Source organism: Zootoca vivipara, chromosome Z1 (genome assembly GCF_965207765.1).
Source record: "Zootoca vivipara chromosome Z1, rZooViv2.hap1.1, whole genome shotgun sequence".
In the NCBI taxonomy this organism is placed as follows: domain Eukaryota; kingdom Metazoa; phylum Chordata; class Lepidosauria; order Squamata; family Lacertidae; genus Zootoca; species Zootoca vivipara.
Window position 1 is genome coordinate 68081524 of NC_142583.1, and position 18543 is coordinate 68100066.

The following is an 18543-nucleotide window of genomic DNA, read 5'->3' on the forward strand; positions in this document are numbered from 1 at the left end:
CATAGATTACCGTTTGCTCCGATTCAGCGATAAAACATGGGCTTTCTCAGGGAAAGCTCTGGGACAAAAAATAAATAAATACCCCAATGCTTAGACATGGAGCTTTAAAGTAAAGACGTAGGTCTGGAAGGCACAGTGCAAAGGGAAGTTGGGATGAGCCAAACAGTCCACAAATGGGAGCATCTCGTCATAAGGCTCCTGGTTTAAGATATTCCCTCTCATCTTGATCTTCCTCACAGGGTTGTTGTAAGAGAAAACACAGCTGCGATGGAAGAAGAAACACAAATGCAAGAATCAAAAGAACTAGACCTTTTTCTTTATTTAGTGAGAGAGATTTCACACACAAACTTAATCTGCCATCTCTGCTCCACGTTTATTCTGGTGCCCAACGAACCTCACAGATGACAGCACCACGTGAATGCCAAATTGTTCTCATATCCCTTCCGCCTGCCATGATACGTCCCCTCTAGGTCCAAGCCACTTCATTTCCCTGGGAGCTTTACATACCCTTATCATCAGAACAGCTTTCCTTATGTCGCGAACTCCATCATAAACCAAGCGGGAGGCGTCTATGAACTCGTTCTCTTCAAACGGCTGTGGGACGTTCGCACTCAGGGCTTCAATGGCGACTTCAACTTGTTCGGCAAAACGTGGCATAACTAGATTAAACCAAATGAAAAGCTGTGAGAACACGGGCTGCCTTTCATGTATTCCGCACCCCTCCCTTCCTTGCCCTTGGGCTTCAATACTTTCCAGCAGGCCCGGAATTAGCGGCTGCCGCAGAAATCAGGAAACAGAGAACTTTGCCGAAGAGTTTTACACCAACAGGGGAGAGGTGTGTGGTTCTCTGAGGGGAATGAAACAACCTCTTTTTTTATCAACACAGAGTCTACGTGGCAAAGAACTTGCAAGCTTATGATGGTGTGGCTTCAAGTCAAAAAAAAAAAAAAATGGTCCCAAACAGCTACAACTCCTGTAAGTCAAGTGAGACTGTTCTCTCACCCTCACTACTCCAATCTGTAATATGGGGGTGTTAATCCTGTTATCCCTGTCAAGGTTGTTGTCACGGATGTTGACATAATGCGTGCAAAGTGTTTTGAGAACCTTAAAATGACATAGAGATGCCAAGTAAGTAGAAGGGCTTGACTCAGGGAGACAGTGTAGTGATTAGAGTGTCAGACTAGGACCTGGCAGACCAAGGTTCAAATCCCCACTTGGTCCTGAAGTTCCCTGGGTGACCTTGGGTCAGTTATTGCCTCTCAGCCTAACTTGCCTCATATGTCTGTTGTGGGGAGTGGCTGTTTTAGTTTAGACTGGATCAGTGCAGCCTGTAGAAGTTCATAATTTTATCATCGAAAATTAAATAAGTTAAGTTAAAAGGTATGTAATGTGGTGGTGGATAATAGTAATACCGTACTAATATTGCTACCTCTGCTACAGTTTTCTGTTTGTCAACGTCTATGCCATGTAAAAAGAAAAGAAAAGCAATTTACTGAACACTGTCACAAACCATGTCAAGCCAAAAGTGCAGGTAGGCAGGCCAGCGGCTGTTTTTTTTGAACTGAGCAATAGTCACCTTGGCTACTCCATATCATGCCTGTAAAATGACAATTTGAACTTACAGAACACAGTAGTCTTAATTTGTGACAAAATGAGCCAAGAAACCTTCTGCCCGCTCTCATTTTAACTAACAAACCACAGTGTAGCTCGCCATGAACAAGGACGACGGTTGTTCCTTACAACGCTGAACCCTGATGCACGAGATACCTCGAAGTACACGGAAGACCCACCAGTTTCTTATTTCCAGCAGTGTGTAGAGCATGAAAGATGCTAATGGTTATCCGTGAGCAGTTCCCAGTATTAATGGTTGGGGCGTGCATACATAGTTTATGAATATATGCATAATGGTCGCATTCAATATTTATTTCAGCAATATATACCCTTGCTCTGGCTTTTTCATAGCTGGAAAACACACACACACAAATCTTAGAAGACTTCTCTGCTGACTTGCACAGAAATGCTAATAGCGATGAACAATCCTGTGAAAAAGGGGATCGTAAGGACAAGAACTTGTTTGCGCACAGGGCTGATGTCCAGCATTAGTATACTCTGTGGGGGGACGGGGACCAATGCAGTCCAGTGTTGTCTACACTGACTGCACAGAGACTCTCCTGAACCACGCCCTTCTTTTTCTGAGATGCACCCAGGTTCCCTCTACATTCTCCTGTTTCTTAATTCGTCCAACTTCTTTTGCCCACCTCCCCTTCCCCCCGGAAACTTAAGTTGTGCAGGATGCAATAGAAAGGGGATTTTTAAAATCCCGAAATCCGTGATGAGAATGATGCTGGTATAAAGACTTTACAGGCCGAGCTGGCAGCTGAGCGGCCTACATAATGAACCTCTCCCACCTCCCCTGATATGCTCTTTAATAAATGCTTTTCAAAAGTCGCATTATCTTAATGATCAGGTTATGGTGCTAACATATTTAGAAGTGATGATAATGTGTATTCAATTATTGTTTTTTGGAGTGAAAAAATACCCCCGAAGCACACTTTCCATTCTTTAAAAGACAATACGGTTGTTTGGGGGCAGGGTGCTGTTCCTTTATGCTTGGAAGAACAAAGTGGCAGCAACTTTGAACCCCCTCCTTTCACATTACTGAGCTCTTTGCATGATTCAAGACACTTGCTTTGTGCACAGTTTGGCAGGAGCAGCTCTTACATTAAATGTTATGCTCCGAACATGACTCACTGGAGTAAAGCCTGCTACAGGACTTAATCTATCCAAAATGAAATTAATTTTGCCAGCCTTCCTCTCTCTGCTGACATACTTTATAATGGCTCAGTGGGCACATCTTTCCGAGCGCTGCCTTCTTAGTCTGTGTGCTCAGCGTGTCGACACCTGCCATTTTGGAAGAGGGCTACCTAAAAGAGCGGCGGTGAGAGGCCGGCATACTTTTACAAATTCCTGTACTTGCCTGCAGCTGGTACAGTTTTAATAGAATCATGGAAATGTAGGGGTGGAAGGAAGCCCAATGGTCATCTAGTCCAACCCCCTGGAATGTTGGCTACTTGTGTCTACTCCCCCTTTGTGATTTCCCCTTTCGTCCATCTGTTGTAAAAGGTAAAGGGACCCCTGGCCATTAGGGTCCAGTAGCGGATGACTCTGGGGTTGCGGCGCTCATCTCGCTTTACTAGCCTAGGGAGCTGGCGTACAGCTTCCGGGTCATGTGGCCAGCATGACTAAGCCACTTCTGGTGAACCAGAGCAGCACACGGAAATGCCGTTTACCTTCCCACCGGAGCGGTACCTATTTATCTACTTGCACTTTGACGTGCTTTCAAACTGCTAGGTGGGCAGCAGCAGGGACCAAGCAATGGGAGCTCACCCCGTCGCGGGAATTTGAACTGCCGACCTTCTGACTGGCAAGCCCTAGGCTCTGTGGTTTAACTCAAAGCGCCACCTGCGCTGCCCACGGTTTGTACACGGCCTTAAATCTCAGCTCATCTGTAAGCTCCTTATGCATCCACACCTGTTTCCTTAGATGTCTCCCCATTTTCTTTCTTGTTGGTTTTAAATTGCTGCACTGTGACACAGAGATGGAGGGATGAGAGGTGGGGCCAAACTGGCTAATCAGGCAGAAGGGATGGACAGCAGTTGCCTAGTTTAAATGCCATGCTTTTGCTCAACAGCCTAAATCCATAGGGCCTATGAGCTTCATTAACTACAAACCCCAATACCTGGAATCCCCTTGAAACTGGTGTCAAAGTTTTGTAATCATTTTGTAGCAAACCCCCCACATTTTGTAGCACTCCACAAACAGAGTAATTGATCATTCAAACCAGGGTTTGTAGTTCACATCCAAACACCCAACAGTGTCTGATCTCCTCGAAACTAGTGCCAAAGTTGTGTAACCGTTTTGTAGTATCCCACAAATGGAGTGATTTACAAGCAAAGTGGGGGTCATGGGTATGACCCCCCAAACCCAACGTTGTCTGATTCCATCCAAACTGGCACAAAACTGTGGCAAAGGTTTTGCAGCGAAAACCCCACATTTCGCAGCACTCCACAAACTGGGCAATAAACCCTCAAACCCGGGGACCACGGGGGCACCCCAACACCCAACGCTGTCCAATTCACTTCAGACTGGCACAAAACTTTGGCAAGAGTTTTGCAGAAAACACATCACGGAATACATGAAACTGGCGTTCCAGGTTAATGCGAGAGTTGTGCTACTGTTTTCAATCTTATTGTCCTGAACTCCCCCCAACACACACATGTTTACACCCCCAAAAGTGGGGTAGTGCCTTTCTCAGTGTGGGATGGGGCCATTATAGACTTACCCTACTTTGTTTTTCAATGCATGTATCAGACTGGTGTACAACCACTAAACAGCAAGGTAACTAACTATCTCGTAAGTACACATTCTGGGTAATACCCCCTTCCATTTTTGTTTTATTTTAATACTGTATAGTAACTGTAGACCACGTATCATTTCTCTTCCCTCGTGGCCCCATTAACGTTCTGTTCTCCAGACATAGCAACCGACCGCAACAGGCACTTTTGGTCTAACATCAGCTTTGATCCAAGCACTGAAGATTCATGGAAATCAAAGAGCAGAGCAGAAACCTGTTGGGGAGGGGCAAGTTCCACATGTTTTATGGTCCCATGTGCTTTATGGCCTTCTAGCTTGGCCATATGCAGAAGACCAGGGAAATTGCAGCCCAAGGCACAGCAATAAGAGACTAAAGCACTGAATATTTTAAAGGGATTATTTACTTGATGCAGCGTGAGAGCTTTGCCGGCACCCTGGAAATATGCTTGGGAAAATGTGCACTTTAAATGCTTCGACGTTCTATGCAGTGCAACAACTTGAAACAAGACAGGGTGTGAAAACCAGCATTTGAAACGCCCGCCCGCCCCCTCCAAAAAGAATATAATCTGAATATATTCCCCTCCTTCATTTTTTTGAGTATTTACAAATGGCAGTTTCATCAACATGCAACGGCCGTGTACAATGGAATCATTAAAGCCATAAAACACAGAACAAATTGTGTATTTGATTTTATGATAATATAGAAGGGTGCTTTATGATTGAGTGTTCTACCAATTCATTTAAAGAAAAATAAACAAATGGGAAAATGACCGACACTTGAGTCACTGGTGCTAACACCCTACAAGCCTTCGTTTGTGTAAAAGCTAAAGAAATGCATGGTACCTCGGGAGCAGTCAGCATGGCTCTCCAGGTGATCACAGTGATATATATATATATATATATGCATAAACTGATTAACTGACATTTAAGCACACAACGTATAAAACAGACAATACACATAATTTAGAACTTTTTACGCCACAAATTAAAAGTGACCATAAAAGATATGAGGTTGTAGCCAACTAAGCACAGAGAAGACTCATTGAAACCAATGAACAGTCAACAACACTCAGTCCTTGCAATGGGTCCACTCTTTGTGGGACTATTATGGGATACAACCCCGAGGAAAGTGTTCCATACATACAGGTTTGTTGTTGTTGTTGTTGTTTAGTCGTTTAGTCGTGTCCGACTCTTCATGACCCCATGGACCATAGCACGCCAGGCACTCCTGTCTTGCACTGCCTCCCGCAGTTTGGTCAAACTCATGTTCGTAGCACAGGTATTGCTATGTATATCATGCCCCCTCTTAACTACCAGCCAGGGAATGAAGTCTCTAAAAAGAGGCTTGCCTATCACAGTGTGTGTGCGTTTTGGTGCCAAAAGAAAAACCTCCTTTTTCTGCCAGGCTTTTTAACCCCTCTTATAACACTTTTATGATATTTTAATACTGTCTAATTTTAGTCTGTTTCACCAGTTGGGTGAGTTTGAGCCTTCACAGTGGAGTTTTTTAGAGTTGCATTTGGTTTAAGCTCTACTCAGAGAAGAGCCATTGCAATCTTCTATGGACTGTAGCAGGCCTTAGTCAGATTCAACCATGGATTTTATATGACTGTGATGATTGAGTTAATCATTCTACTTGTCCATTCTCCAAAGGCAGCCAAGGTGGCAAGCCATTTGTTGCTGTAGGTTAGTTTTATTCTGAAGAGTTTGTATTCTGCTGTGTTTTTAAACTGTTTGCTTTTGCTTTTTATGTCATTGTACATCATCCAGAGGCTTCCTTACAGCACGAGGCAATTTACTAAATATAATTATTAATGGCAATAATATAGATATGATCAAAAGAAATAGCCAAAGATAAATAGGAAAAACCCAAATCCAAGACAACACAAATCATGTTCAAGGGAAACTAGCACACAAGCAACACAGATTTCAGAGCAATTTGTATCAATTCAGAATGAATTCTTTTCTGCTCAAGCTGGCACATTCCAAAGAGGAAAAAAATCATCTCTGGCAACACAACACTGCCCACATGGAAATGTAATTATTTGAAACTGAAAATGACCCAACTGGTTATCAAGACCACAGAGTTATTTTATGGTGGGGAAATGCCTTCATTTCTGAATTATAATGGGAAAAATGAAGAATTAAACATGACATTTTATTTAGCTTGGAGTGTTTGGCAAAGTCTCCTTCTATGAGGACGGTAAATTCCATGCCAGAGAATTCTAAATATTTCATGCATGTTTTATTACATTTAAATCTGATATAAAAGGCTTTGTGTGGCTAATTTCCAACATTTTGAGCCTGATTGTTATGGGCATAATTAAAAGAAAGCATGCTTTTAACAGTAGTGCCATAACAGTATTACACGATTTGGCACTGGCAATTAATCTAGTATGCATTCAACATCCACATATATATCACAAATATTCAAAAGCTTGCCAATTGGAAATTGATATACAAGTCCTTCTGGGGTTCAAGAACTTTCACTATAAATACAGTCCCATGAGAGAGAGTTAGCTATTTCAGCAGTTTTTCACGTAGATACGTCCTGGTTAGATTTGGGCAGCGGTGCTTTGCCAGAAATTCCAATGGTTTCTGTAATCCTCCGACCAGATATTATGTTTATGTTTCATTTTTCTGCCTCTCTCATCAATTAACTGAGGATCACCTAGAAACATTCACCTTCAATTGATTCAGGATAAAGAAAATAAAACACTTCTGCACACAAGGCATAATTAACTGCAATTAACTGAAAATTGCAGAATTTACTGCTGTAGGATATGGTGCTGTTCATTATCCTAGGTGGCTTTGAAAGAGGATTATAGAAATCTGTGGAGGATAGTTAGCAGCCACTAGAGGGGGGCATGCTGGGGCGGTGGCGCTCATCTGATCTCTGGTAGGTTGTGTCATTGCTGCTTACCGGGAGATGGGGGGACGGGGACGGGTATAGCATCTGTCAATCACCTGACATCAAGTGAGCCAGCCTCAAAGGAAAAGGTTGGAGAACATTCTTAAATGTTAATCAAATCCTTCCTTTGCAGTCCACATTGAATTCAAGCCATGGCTGCAAAGGAACATTTTGTCCTTTGCATCGTGGTTGCAAAGGGAAAATATCCCTTACTTGAATTCAAGTTGGGGGTGCAAAGGAAGAATCGGGAGTGCACTTTTGATTCGTTTGACAATATTCAGGGTTTAGATTAAGAATGCCTAGAACTGGGATGGATAACCTAGTGCTCTCCAGATTTCTTTGGACTGTATACAAGTCCTATCATCCTTGAACACTGATCCAGCTGGCTGGGGCTGATGGGCATTGGAATCCACCATCATCTGGGCAGGGGCACGGATTAGCCTAAAAACAGAATTATACTCTAAACCAGGTACATTTTGAATCATCTGCTTGAACTCCTGTGGAAATGCCTTAGTAGAAGACTGGGAAACTAGCAATTGATATACTTCTGTGTGGCATCCAAGAACTTTACTTTCCTAGCTTGGCCTTCAAAACGGAGTATCAACGATCTGTAAGGCAAACTGTTTCTCTGTGTTTGCATGCTTCTGTAAAAAGATTTTTTTTGTGTGTGTAGTATATAAATTACACACACACACACATACACACACACACACACACACACACTTAAAAGGCAGTGATTGAGAGATGTGTTGTGAATGTCATCAACCTTCAGTGTACTTTTCAAACTTAGTGCTAAAGCCTCTGGAGACAAATTCATTGTTTGCTCCTTGTTTTGAAGAGTCAGTTTAGACCTTCAGAGTTTTCCGGGAGAATCTGAACAATAACAAAGGCATATGCAAATGTTCATACATGTTGTTCCCCTGTGTGCCTCTCCCAGGTTTTCTTCTTATTCGCCTTTTTCCAGAATAAATAGCCTCAGTTTTTTGCACCTCTCCTTGTTCAGAATCTCTTCCCCATCCACTCCACTTACAATCCTTACTCCTCCACTCTCCGGCTCATGGGAATATCACCAGAAAACTTACATACAAGCCTACAAGTTCATATTTCCTCCAAGGATATGTGCCCACAGGATTATTTCAAAAAGCAATCTTTGCAAATATCAAATCTTACTTCAAAATAAGTCCTGAATACATCCTAAAGCACAAACCATGCTGGAAACTCCTGCTAAGCCTCACACTGCGAGGTCCAGGTTCAAATCCCTGATCCACAATGAAGCTCATAAGGGATCTCAGGGTAAATTTTTGTTCCCAGCTTAAATTTTATTAGCTATGGAATTATCAACCATATTAGGGCTGAGCTGAAACAGGGAAGAGGGTGCACTTAACAAAAAACAATTATGCCATGTAAAAGGTGCTCCCCATTTTGATAATAATTTGCATGAGTTTTCAAAACGGTGTAAAAATGTAGCACCAGGGATAGGGAAATCAAGCCAGATGAGTGGGGTATTATTATTATTAGGTTCCACAAGGGCCACGTTCCTTTCTGGATAACCCTCCATGGACTCAGTAGGGCCAGAGACAAATGGGGGCAGAGCAACAAACCTGAATGTTATCTTTGTTGCTAGTTGCACACTCGTGCATATATTTTTTCTATCCTCCATCACGAGAAGCATTATCAGAGTTCAAGGACACATTCCAGCCAGGCACAAGCACTCAAAGAGGAGGCAAAGCAGAGCCAACAATGGGTGTGGCCTGGAGAGAAGATGTGTAGCTAGGGAGGGGGTATGGTATGGGGAGAGTGCCAGGGCCAAATAGAGACGCCTGGAGGGCCACATTTGACCCAGAAGCCTGACATTCCCCATCCCTGTGTTATACTGTACAGAGGTACCTTGGTTTTCAAACTTAATCCATTCCGGAAGTCTGTTTCAAAGCCAAAGCATTCCAAAGCCAAGGTGTGCTTTCCCATAGAAAGGAATGCAAAAATTGATTAATCTGTTCCAGACTTTTAAAAACAACCTCCAAAACAGCAATTTAACATGAATTCTACTATCTAACAAGACCCCTGATCCATAAAATGAAAGCAATAAACAATGTACTGCAGTCACACAATCAATCAATCAATCAATAGCTGAACCGGGTTCTTCCACAGTCACAAAAACAAAAAGAGAGAGTCGCAAAACCAAAAATGCTAAATAAGTAGCAAAACCAGACAAACCTCAGTGTAACACTCAAAACGGATGTGTGGCACTCAAAACGGAAGTGTGGCACTCAAATCGGAAGCATAACACTCAAAAAGGAGCACGTTCGGCTTCCGAAAAAGTTCGCAAACCGGAACACTTACTTCTGGGTTTGCAGTGTTGGGGTTTCAAGTTGTTTAAGTACCAAGGCGTTTGAGAACCAAGGTACCACTGTCTAGGGACAAGGGCAGAGACGGAGTGATTTGTCAACAGAAACACCTTGTAAGACAGTCCCAGCCTCCAGATCTGATGTGGTTCATGTATTGTGCCAGTACTTTGGCCACATACCAAGTTTTCGCCTTGCACTAGATACAGCTTGTCAGACCTGACAGCTCTTGCACTGGAGCATAAGCCTTAACAGAGTCTTTTTCCTGCTGGCACTTTGTCACTGGCTCTTCACTCTTAATCCTTACTCTGCAAAATGTACATCTGGCCTGATCCTGCAAGAATGAGCCCGAGAGATCTAACTTTCCTGTGCCCTTTTCCTCTCCCTCATTACATCTGCCCACTCCCATCTCTGTTTTATGTGCTTTATTTTGAGCTGAACAACTGTTCATTCTTTAACTATATTATTTATACATATTCTTATAAATAAAAGAATGCACCAAAGCTTTTAGTATGGTGGCACCAGTAATATGGAACACTATTCCTACTGAAATCAGACAGGCATCTACAAATACTGATACGTCGCCTGCTGAAAACATCTCTCTCTCTTTTTTAGAGAAATAATGTGATTTGATGTGGGTCATTTGTATTTTATGGTGTTTTAATGATTTTATTATACAAGAGAGAGAGTGAGAGAGAGAGATGAACTGGTGCTTTCTAAATATTCTGATAAATAAATCACTATAAATAAATATTATGATTTAAGTTGTAAATTCATGCAGTGTTTCCTTACGTAAGCCAACTCCAGCATGTCAGCAATAAGCCAACTCCAGCATGTCAGCAATCTTAAAATCCTATTATATAGTCCAAAAATGCAGATAAAGTTAAAAGATGAATGGCTAATCAAAAATAAGCAGGGGGTAAGGCCTGCTGAAATAGAAGGGTCTTCAAGAGATGCGTAAAAGTCAAAAGTGAGAATGACTACTGAATCTCTCCTGGAAGAGGGTTCCACAGGATGGGGCCAGAGACAAAAAAAAATGCACAACTTCTAATTGGAGGGATTTGGGCCTCGGAAACATGAGACAACTCATGATGCTTGATCTGGGATACAAGGGATCAGGCTACCCTTAAGGAATGCTGGACCCAAGAATCCTGAACCTAGTACATGGGCGGCCAGTGAAGGCAATGGTGTCAAATGCTGTTTTCTGTCTGTTCCCATCAGCAGTCTAGCCCCTGCATCCTGAAACAGTTGGCATTTTTGGACCAGGCTCAAAAACAGGGCCAAATAAAGTGCATTGCATGAATTGGTCTCAAGGTTAGCACTGCATGGACTACATTGGCCAACTGCCGCGAGAATGCTGATAGCCAAATGGTGGAAGGGAGATAAAATACCAACTAAAATGGAATGGCAGGCGGAATGATTTGACCTTGTAGAATTGGCAAAGATGACAGGAAAAATTAGGAACCAGACAAATCAAAAGTTTAACAAAGAATGGGATATATACATATTATATTTAAAAGAACACTGTTCCCATACGAAATTTTTGACATGCTTTGGTTAACTTCTGCAATGTCATATGCTACAAAGATTATAGATAATTTATGATGAGTTAGATGTCATACAATATGCAGTTAACAAAGAAACAAAGGACCCATGCTGAGGAAAGCTTTCTGGGAAATGATATATAATGAGCTAAAGAAAATGTTTAAAAACACTTTTGTTAAAAAAACCAGAAGCTTTTTTTATTGGGGATAGTGAGTAGAGAGATACCGAGACAAGCTAAAAAATTGTGTTCTTATATGCAGCAACTGCGGCAAGAATTTTGTTAGCCCAAATATGGAAACAACAGGAGTTACCAACAAAAGAGGAGTGGCAGGTGAAGCTGATGGACTTTGCAGAACTGGCGAAACTGATGGGAAGAATCCAGAACCAGCAAGACCAAGCATTCCAAAAGGACTGGAACAAATTTTTATTATTTTTGAAAGACTGCAAGCAATTAACATCATTAGCAGGCTTATCAGAAGATTTGTAAGAAGAAATTGCTACCTATTCAGGTTGAGTAATATAATATTTTAGGTAGTGATCTAACAAGGATAGGAAACGAAGTGAAATGTAAAGATGCAAAGTTTAATTTTGTAAACCATAAAACAGTAGGGAGGGAAGCCGTTAGGCTCAGTTGAGCCAAAGAGATGAAATAAGAGGATATGATGTTACGTAATGTGATTATATGTAAAACCAATAAAAATTAACAACAACAACAACAACAACAACAACAACAACAACAACAACATATTGTTCAACTGGTGATTATCCGGATATGACTGAAGCTGGCGTATGAGACAAACCTGATACAAAGCACTGCTATTAAAACAGGGTAGGCTAGTAACTGCTCTTTGACCTTGTATTGCAACCATTCCAAAAGCCATTTCTGTTAATTGTATCCTGGGATGTATTGTCTTTTGATGAATTTGTCTTCTTTGCTCTGTGCCTGTTAATTAATTGCAGCACACAATGCTAGCCGTATGACCAATCTCTAGGCTCTTGCAGGATAAATCCTCTCCTGCTTGATTTATATTTGGTTCCCTATCTCTTTAACCAGGACTTAATCCATCAAAGGTGTTTTTGTATTTATATATTTTACCTTTCATCAGAGGTTTTCCAAAAATAAACTCGTGACAGACTATGTGGAAAATCTTTTGAAACATATTCAATTATGCCCACACATCCCTACTTTGTATGGCATTGTACTGTTATTTTCCCCCCTTTTCCTTTCCAAAGCACACTTTCATTACAACAGTTCTGGCTGTTAAGAGAAGCATGATTTAACCTTTCAGAATGCATGCTGATTTATCCCTCTCTTAAGATAATCAACACCATTTTGAATGGGGATTTTGCCATTGTCATTCCACCTTGCACGGAATTAAGTCTCTCAGCTACGTGTGTCTTTGGATTGCACTAGGGGCCTATTGAATAACTACATTCACTAACATAATGGTCTTCCACAATGAGGCATTAAATGACGTAGGAGGTTGCTAGGCTGGGTGATTTTTTTTTAGGCTGGAATTCATCAAATTAATAAATCACATATGAAAAATAAGATAAGCAGAGCCAGCCTTAGCACTAAGCCAACTGAGGCACTTGCCTCTGGCAGTAGGATCCTGCTGGGATCCTAAGGTGGCAGATCCCACTAATTTGCCTGTCTGCTACCCCTGCCAATACTGGAGAAGCGAGGAGAAGTGGGAACACAAGTGTTACAGAGATCTCTCGCAAGAGCTTGCAGAGCCCTGTGTGATCTCTCTGCTGCAGCTTCTCTTTACTTCCCTCAACCGTTCCTCATCAGGCTTGGTTGCCAGACCCTTGATCTTCTTGGTCGCTCTCCTCTGCACACAATCCAGCTTGTCAACATCCTTCTCAAATTGTGGGGCCCAGAAATGGACATGGTATTCCAGGTGGGGTCTGACTGAGGCAGAATAGAGTGGGACTATTACTTCCCTTGACCTGGACACAAGACTTCTGTTGATGCAGCCTAGAACAGCATGAGCCCTTTTTTGCAGCTACATCTCAAAAAAAAAATGTTTCATTTGTTTGTTAGCGTATGTTAAATGTGTTGCAAAACTGATGGGGTAGGCATTGACAATTTGCACAGATGATTTTTTGAAGGTCTTTCCATCCCTTTTGATTATGCCACATCCAATCAGTTGAGATCTTGGAGCCCAGCTATCCATTATCCTGATCATATTTGTAGCCTGACTCAGCTGGATCAGAATCCGTAAGACTCCATCCCACAGTTAGCCCCAACAAGAAAGGAAAGTTTAAGGGGTTTGAATCATTACTTGGATTTTCCCTCTCAGCTGAGTCATACTCACAGGAAGTTGAAGACGTTGCCTGGTTCATCCCAACCTTCATTGCTATCTCTTATGAGGCTAATTTCCCCCAGCTTTCCCTTCCTCTTCCGCTACAGCAGTAGCATAAAGACATTGGGCCCTAGTTTCACGAGCCTCTCTGAATGTTGGCTAGAGAAGCACATTTAGGATTTGTAAAGTCCAAAGATATATCAACTCTGTTTTACAGCTATAGAAATTATAACAGTGATGCTACACGTTGCTGTGTGTTAAATAGAAGAGGCTGACTTTCGGGAAAGGGGGAACACAGTAGCAAATTAGCTGCTTTATTGCCCAGCAGACCATGACAAAAATTGACAGGCGGAACCATTCACTATTAATATGAGTGGCATGCATTGGAATAAATGGAAATTTAAGAGTACAAAGCCAGGTCCACCTAACATGTAGCCTGCAATTCAAATCATTTAAGCTGGGGTTGAAAGAAAACTGGCATTGTGTATAATTACAGGAGGGGAAATTCAAGAGATGTCAGAATGTCTTAAGAGTTCTATTCTGTCTCATTAAGAGGATGCAATTTAGTCTCACTGAAATGCACAAATATTTGAGTTTATGCATCTTTGCGGTTTCATGGCTGGCATAAAGCGGTAATCAAGTGCCGTGCATTATTTTTTTAAAGGGGGACTGTAATGAGACAAGAGCACTTTAAGGAAGTTTTATTTGCAGCATTTGAGCAGTCACAAATGTGGATGCCAGAGACACCGGGGAACAGGGATGGGATCAGCTGAGGCTATAGACAGTCCAAGAATGCAAGCAGTGGCTTCCATTATGTTATAGGGCAGGGATCAGAGAGGGAGAAATCCCAAATATTGCACTAAACACAGAAAGGATATAAACACATTATGGGGAGGGAGGGAACCCACAAATTTTGAAAATGAGGGAAAAATGCACTTTTCAAGAGGCATGTGTTTTAACTGTCTTGATTCTATTTACCTCTGCTTTCTTCCTCCGACTACATCTCCCCACCTTAGTGATGTTTTCCTAATCTTAAAAACAAAAAAGCCTCCTAAATAGTATTCAGTTACACATTTGCATCCTTTTCATCTTGCAGTTCCATTCCTATGCAACCTCTTTTCTGCCTAGCAGTCATACAACCCTTTCTCTCTCTTCATCAGAAGGGGTGAGGCCTTGAGGGGAGCTATAGCATGGCACTCCCCCTGCCCCATAAAGGGAACCCCAGAGGTGCTTCAGATATTTCAAGCAAGCAGAGAGGCGAGAAGAGAGACACCCTTTTGGCTCCCCCCTCCTTTATTATTCAGAAGGAGGTATTATGCTGTGTATAACCGCATCAATTGTTTGCATTGAATTGATCTCATGTTACTGTATGTAGTTATGCTACTTTAACTGCCCTGTGGTCTTTTGACAAATGTTGATATATAAATTTTAATCATTTTTGAAATTTTGGCTGATATGGTCAGGAATGGCTCTCCTGGTAAGCAGGAGCTGCAGGAATAGCCTCTCAGCGGCAGAGACATTGTCATTTACAAGGAGGAAGAAGAACAAGGCAGTGGAGAGGCTGCAGGGGGGCAGATGCTCTAGCAGAGTCAATCCATTGCTACTACTAGTGTTCCTGTGAAGCCCCAACTTTACTTTTCCTGCTGCCGAGAACATATTCCTGTGGCCCTACCCTGCTGCTGTAATCTTGAGCATAAGTCAGTCATGCTTCCCGTTTTTCCACTTGCTTGGAACGTCTTGAGTACCCCTGGCTTTTCCTTGATATGTCCCTCTTGATTAATAATAATAATAATAAATTTATTTATACCCCGCCCTCCCCGGCCAAGACCGGGCTCAGGGTGGCTAACACCAGGTATAAAAACAATTGATTAAAATACAAGTTAAAAACAGGATTAAAATACAACTTAAAATGCAGCCTCATTTCTGTGGAAGCTCAGATCAAAGCTGTTTGGGGTGAGAAAACGTCAAATCTTCACCAAGGCCAACTATCCAGACTGGTCCTACGTGGGCCAGAAAAAGCCAGGGAAGTCCCCAAATAGGGGTTCCATCACAGAAGGTAAAAAGGAAAGAGGGGGAGGGGATCAAGTTGATTCCAAGCCTAAGGCCAGGCGGAACAACTCTGTTTTACAGGCCCTGCGGAAAGAAATCAGATCCCGCAGGGCCCTGGTCTCATGAGACAGATTGATTAGGGAAATTGATCTTTGTGAATTCAGATAAGAACTCTCCTGGTGCTATTTCAATCCAGTTTCAGATCCTTAGATGCCCTGGTTGATGACTTTTGTTAGGAGGCGGATGAAGGGACTGCAGCGCCGTTGAGTCTCCTTGACATCTCTGTGGCATTCAGCATCACTGACCATGGTATTCTCGAGTGACACAGAGGGTAAGAAAAGGAGGCATTGCCATGCCCTGGTTCTGCTTCTACCTACATGGTTGTTTCCAGAAGGTCAGAAATAAACAGTAAATTGCAAGAACTCGGGCCAAGTTATTGCAATTTACTGTTTATTTCTGTTTCCAGAAGGTAGCAATGGGGGACTTCTACTCGAAACTGTGGGAACTGATGTGTGGTGTGCTGCAGGATCATTCTTGTTCCCCAGGCTCTTCAACAACTATATGAAATTGTGGGGAGAGGTCATCAGGGTTTGTCGTGAGGTGTCATCTGCATGCTGATGACACCTAGGTCGGCCTCTCCATTCCATTCGAATCAGGACAGGCAGTTCAGGAGTTGTTTTTGTATATGTTGGAAGCCCCCCAGAGTGGCTGGGGCAACCCAGTCAGATGGGCAGGGTAAAAATAATAAAATGATGGTAGTGAGTAAGCCACCATCACTGCAGATGGTGACAGCAGTCACGAAATTAAAAGACGCCTGCTTCTTGGGAGAAAAGCAATGACAAACCTAGACAGCATCTTAAAAAGCAGAGACATCACCTTGCCGACAAAGGTCCGTATAGTTAAAGCTATGGTTTTCCCAGTAGTGATGTATGGAAGTGAGAGCTGGACCATAAAGAAGGCTGATCGCCGAAGAATTGATGCTTTTGAATTATGGTGCTGGAGGAGACTCTTGAGAGTCCCATGGACTGCAAGAAGATCAAACCTATCCATTCTTAAGGAAATCAGCCCTGAGTGCTCCCTGGAAGGACAGATCGTGAAGCTGAGGCTCCAATACTTTGGCCACCTCATGAGAAGAGAAGAATCCTTGGAAAAGACCCTGATGTTGGGAAAGATTGAGGGCACTAGGAGAAGGGGACGTCAGAGGACAAGATGGTTGGACAGTGTTCTCGAAGCTACGAACATGAGTTTGACCAAACTGCGGGAGGCAGTGCAAGACAGGAGTGCCTGGCGTGCTATGGTCCATGGGGTCACGAAGAGTCGGACACGACTAAACGACTAAACAACAACAACAACAACAGTGAGTAAGCCAGACTCAGGCTACTGGAAATTCTGACAATACCAGAACGACAGGGATCACAGAAATGTTTGGCTTCTTGCCCATTCTGTTACCTTCAATGATCTCATCTCTCCTTTAGCTGCTAAGTGTCCCGAGATGGGGTGGGGTCATTGAGGAGCAGGGGAAATTAGTCGCTAAAGGAGAGCTGGGATAAGCCGAGATAAACCCTGGGCAGGGAAAGGGGACCATCAGTTTCCTGGCTGTCAATCTCCTCTTTTTGAAATGACAGCCTGCTTACTTGTAGCAGCGTTTGATGTGATCAATGTAGCATGTAGCCCAGCTCTCATTTCAGGGTTTTAGTTAAATCTGGAGTTCTTTGAACTCAGGCTATCCTGCCCTCCGGTAGGAATTTATTTTCCTCCATATATATCCTTAGCATGGATGCCTCCACAAATGAGAAGGAGAAGAAAATACACCCTAGCCTAACCCCAGCAAAAGAGCTGGGGAAAAATAGCACTTTGCAAAGCTGTGTGGATTTTTCCAGCTCAATATCCAGATGCTTTCCTTGAACAGATCTGTGAAAGTGTAAATAATAATTATGAGAGGGGGCTGCACCCAGTTTCCCCTTTTCTATTATCATTCAAATTAGTTCCCCTCTAAATCTTCCAAAGCTCCTCATTTGAAAATGAATAAATGTTCAATTAAAGAAAAAGTGGGGAAGCAAATGGAGTACAAAACGGTCTCACCCACATGCGGGTCTAATACAATAGGATGTTTAAGCATCAAGGGCAGAATCTGGCCTTGTGCAACAGCAACAACTTACTTATTTACATACCCATTTGCATTTCCCCAGCATCAGAGTCATTGGTTTACCAGGGGCAAAGTGAATATTAGCGATAAGAATGCACAAATTACAGAAATGTGATTTGATTTATGGTAAATTTCCTTCATAGAAAGCTAGAGTTATATCAGAGTTATTTAACTATGGACATGTCTTACTACACATTAAAGCCGGGAAGTTGACAGGGATAGCTTGCTTGCCAAGGAGCCACTGGGGTGGAGAAGACAGCTGGCCCTACCATTAGGCAGAGTAATATACCTGCCTGGTTTTCCAGCTCCTTGCAGCCAGCCTTCCAATCAGCCATACTGGATGACCCTCTTACCTCTCAGGGTCCTTCACTGGTGTGGTCTCAAAGATGTGGTTTGAAGACGGATGCGCCAACCTTGCTGAAACTAAGCAGCTCTGGGATCCTGTCAATGCCTGGATGGGGCACTGCCTGGGAACCCCATACACTCTGCTGTGAGGGCTATCGCTGGCTACTAGCCACAATGGCCAAGTTCTGCCTCCATGGTTGGAGGCAGGGAAGCTTCTGAATACCAGTTGCTGGAAACTACAGGAGGGGAGAGTACCCTTGTGCTCGAATCTTGCCCACAGGTTCTCGACTCAAGCACCTGGCCGGCCACTGTGAGAATAGGATGTGGGACATGATGGGCCATTGGCCTGATCCAGCAGGCTCTTCTAATGTTCTTAGGAGTTCCATAATGGAAGACTGTAGCAAATGAATAGTCAATTGCTCATAATGTTCAGTAATGGAGTACAGAGACCGGGGAGGGGAGGCTGACAAATAAAGGAAATGAATCACACAGCGTGAATAAGAAGTGGGTACTGGGAGACAG

The 18543-nt window shown here is 42.8% G+C and overlaps 1 protein-coding gene across 4 annotated transcripts in view; it reads right to left on the reverse strand.

Moving 5' to 3' along the window:
* Positions 1-18543, reverse strand: part of CTNNA2 (catenin alpha 2) — a 512597-nt gene that overhangs the window by 54856 nt on the left and 439198 nt on the right. For all 4 annotated transcript variants that reach the window (XM_035103046.3, XM_088660663.1, XM_035103044.3 and 1 more), the window contains one exon: positions 508-659. In XM_035103046.3, coding sequence (XP_034958937.1) covers positions 508-659 — 152 coding nt within the window. The remainder of the gene's footprint in view (positions 1-507; positions 660-18543) is intronic.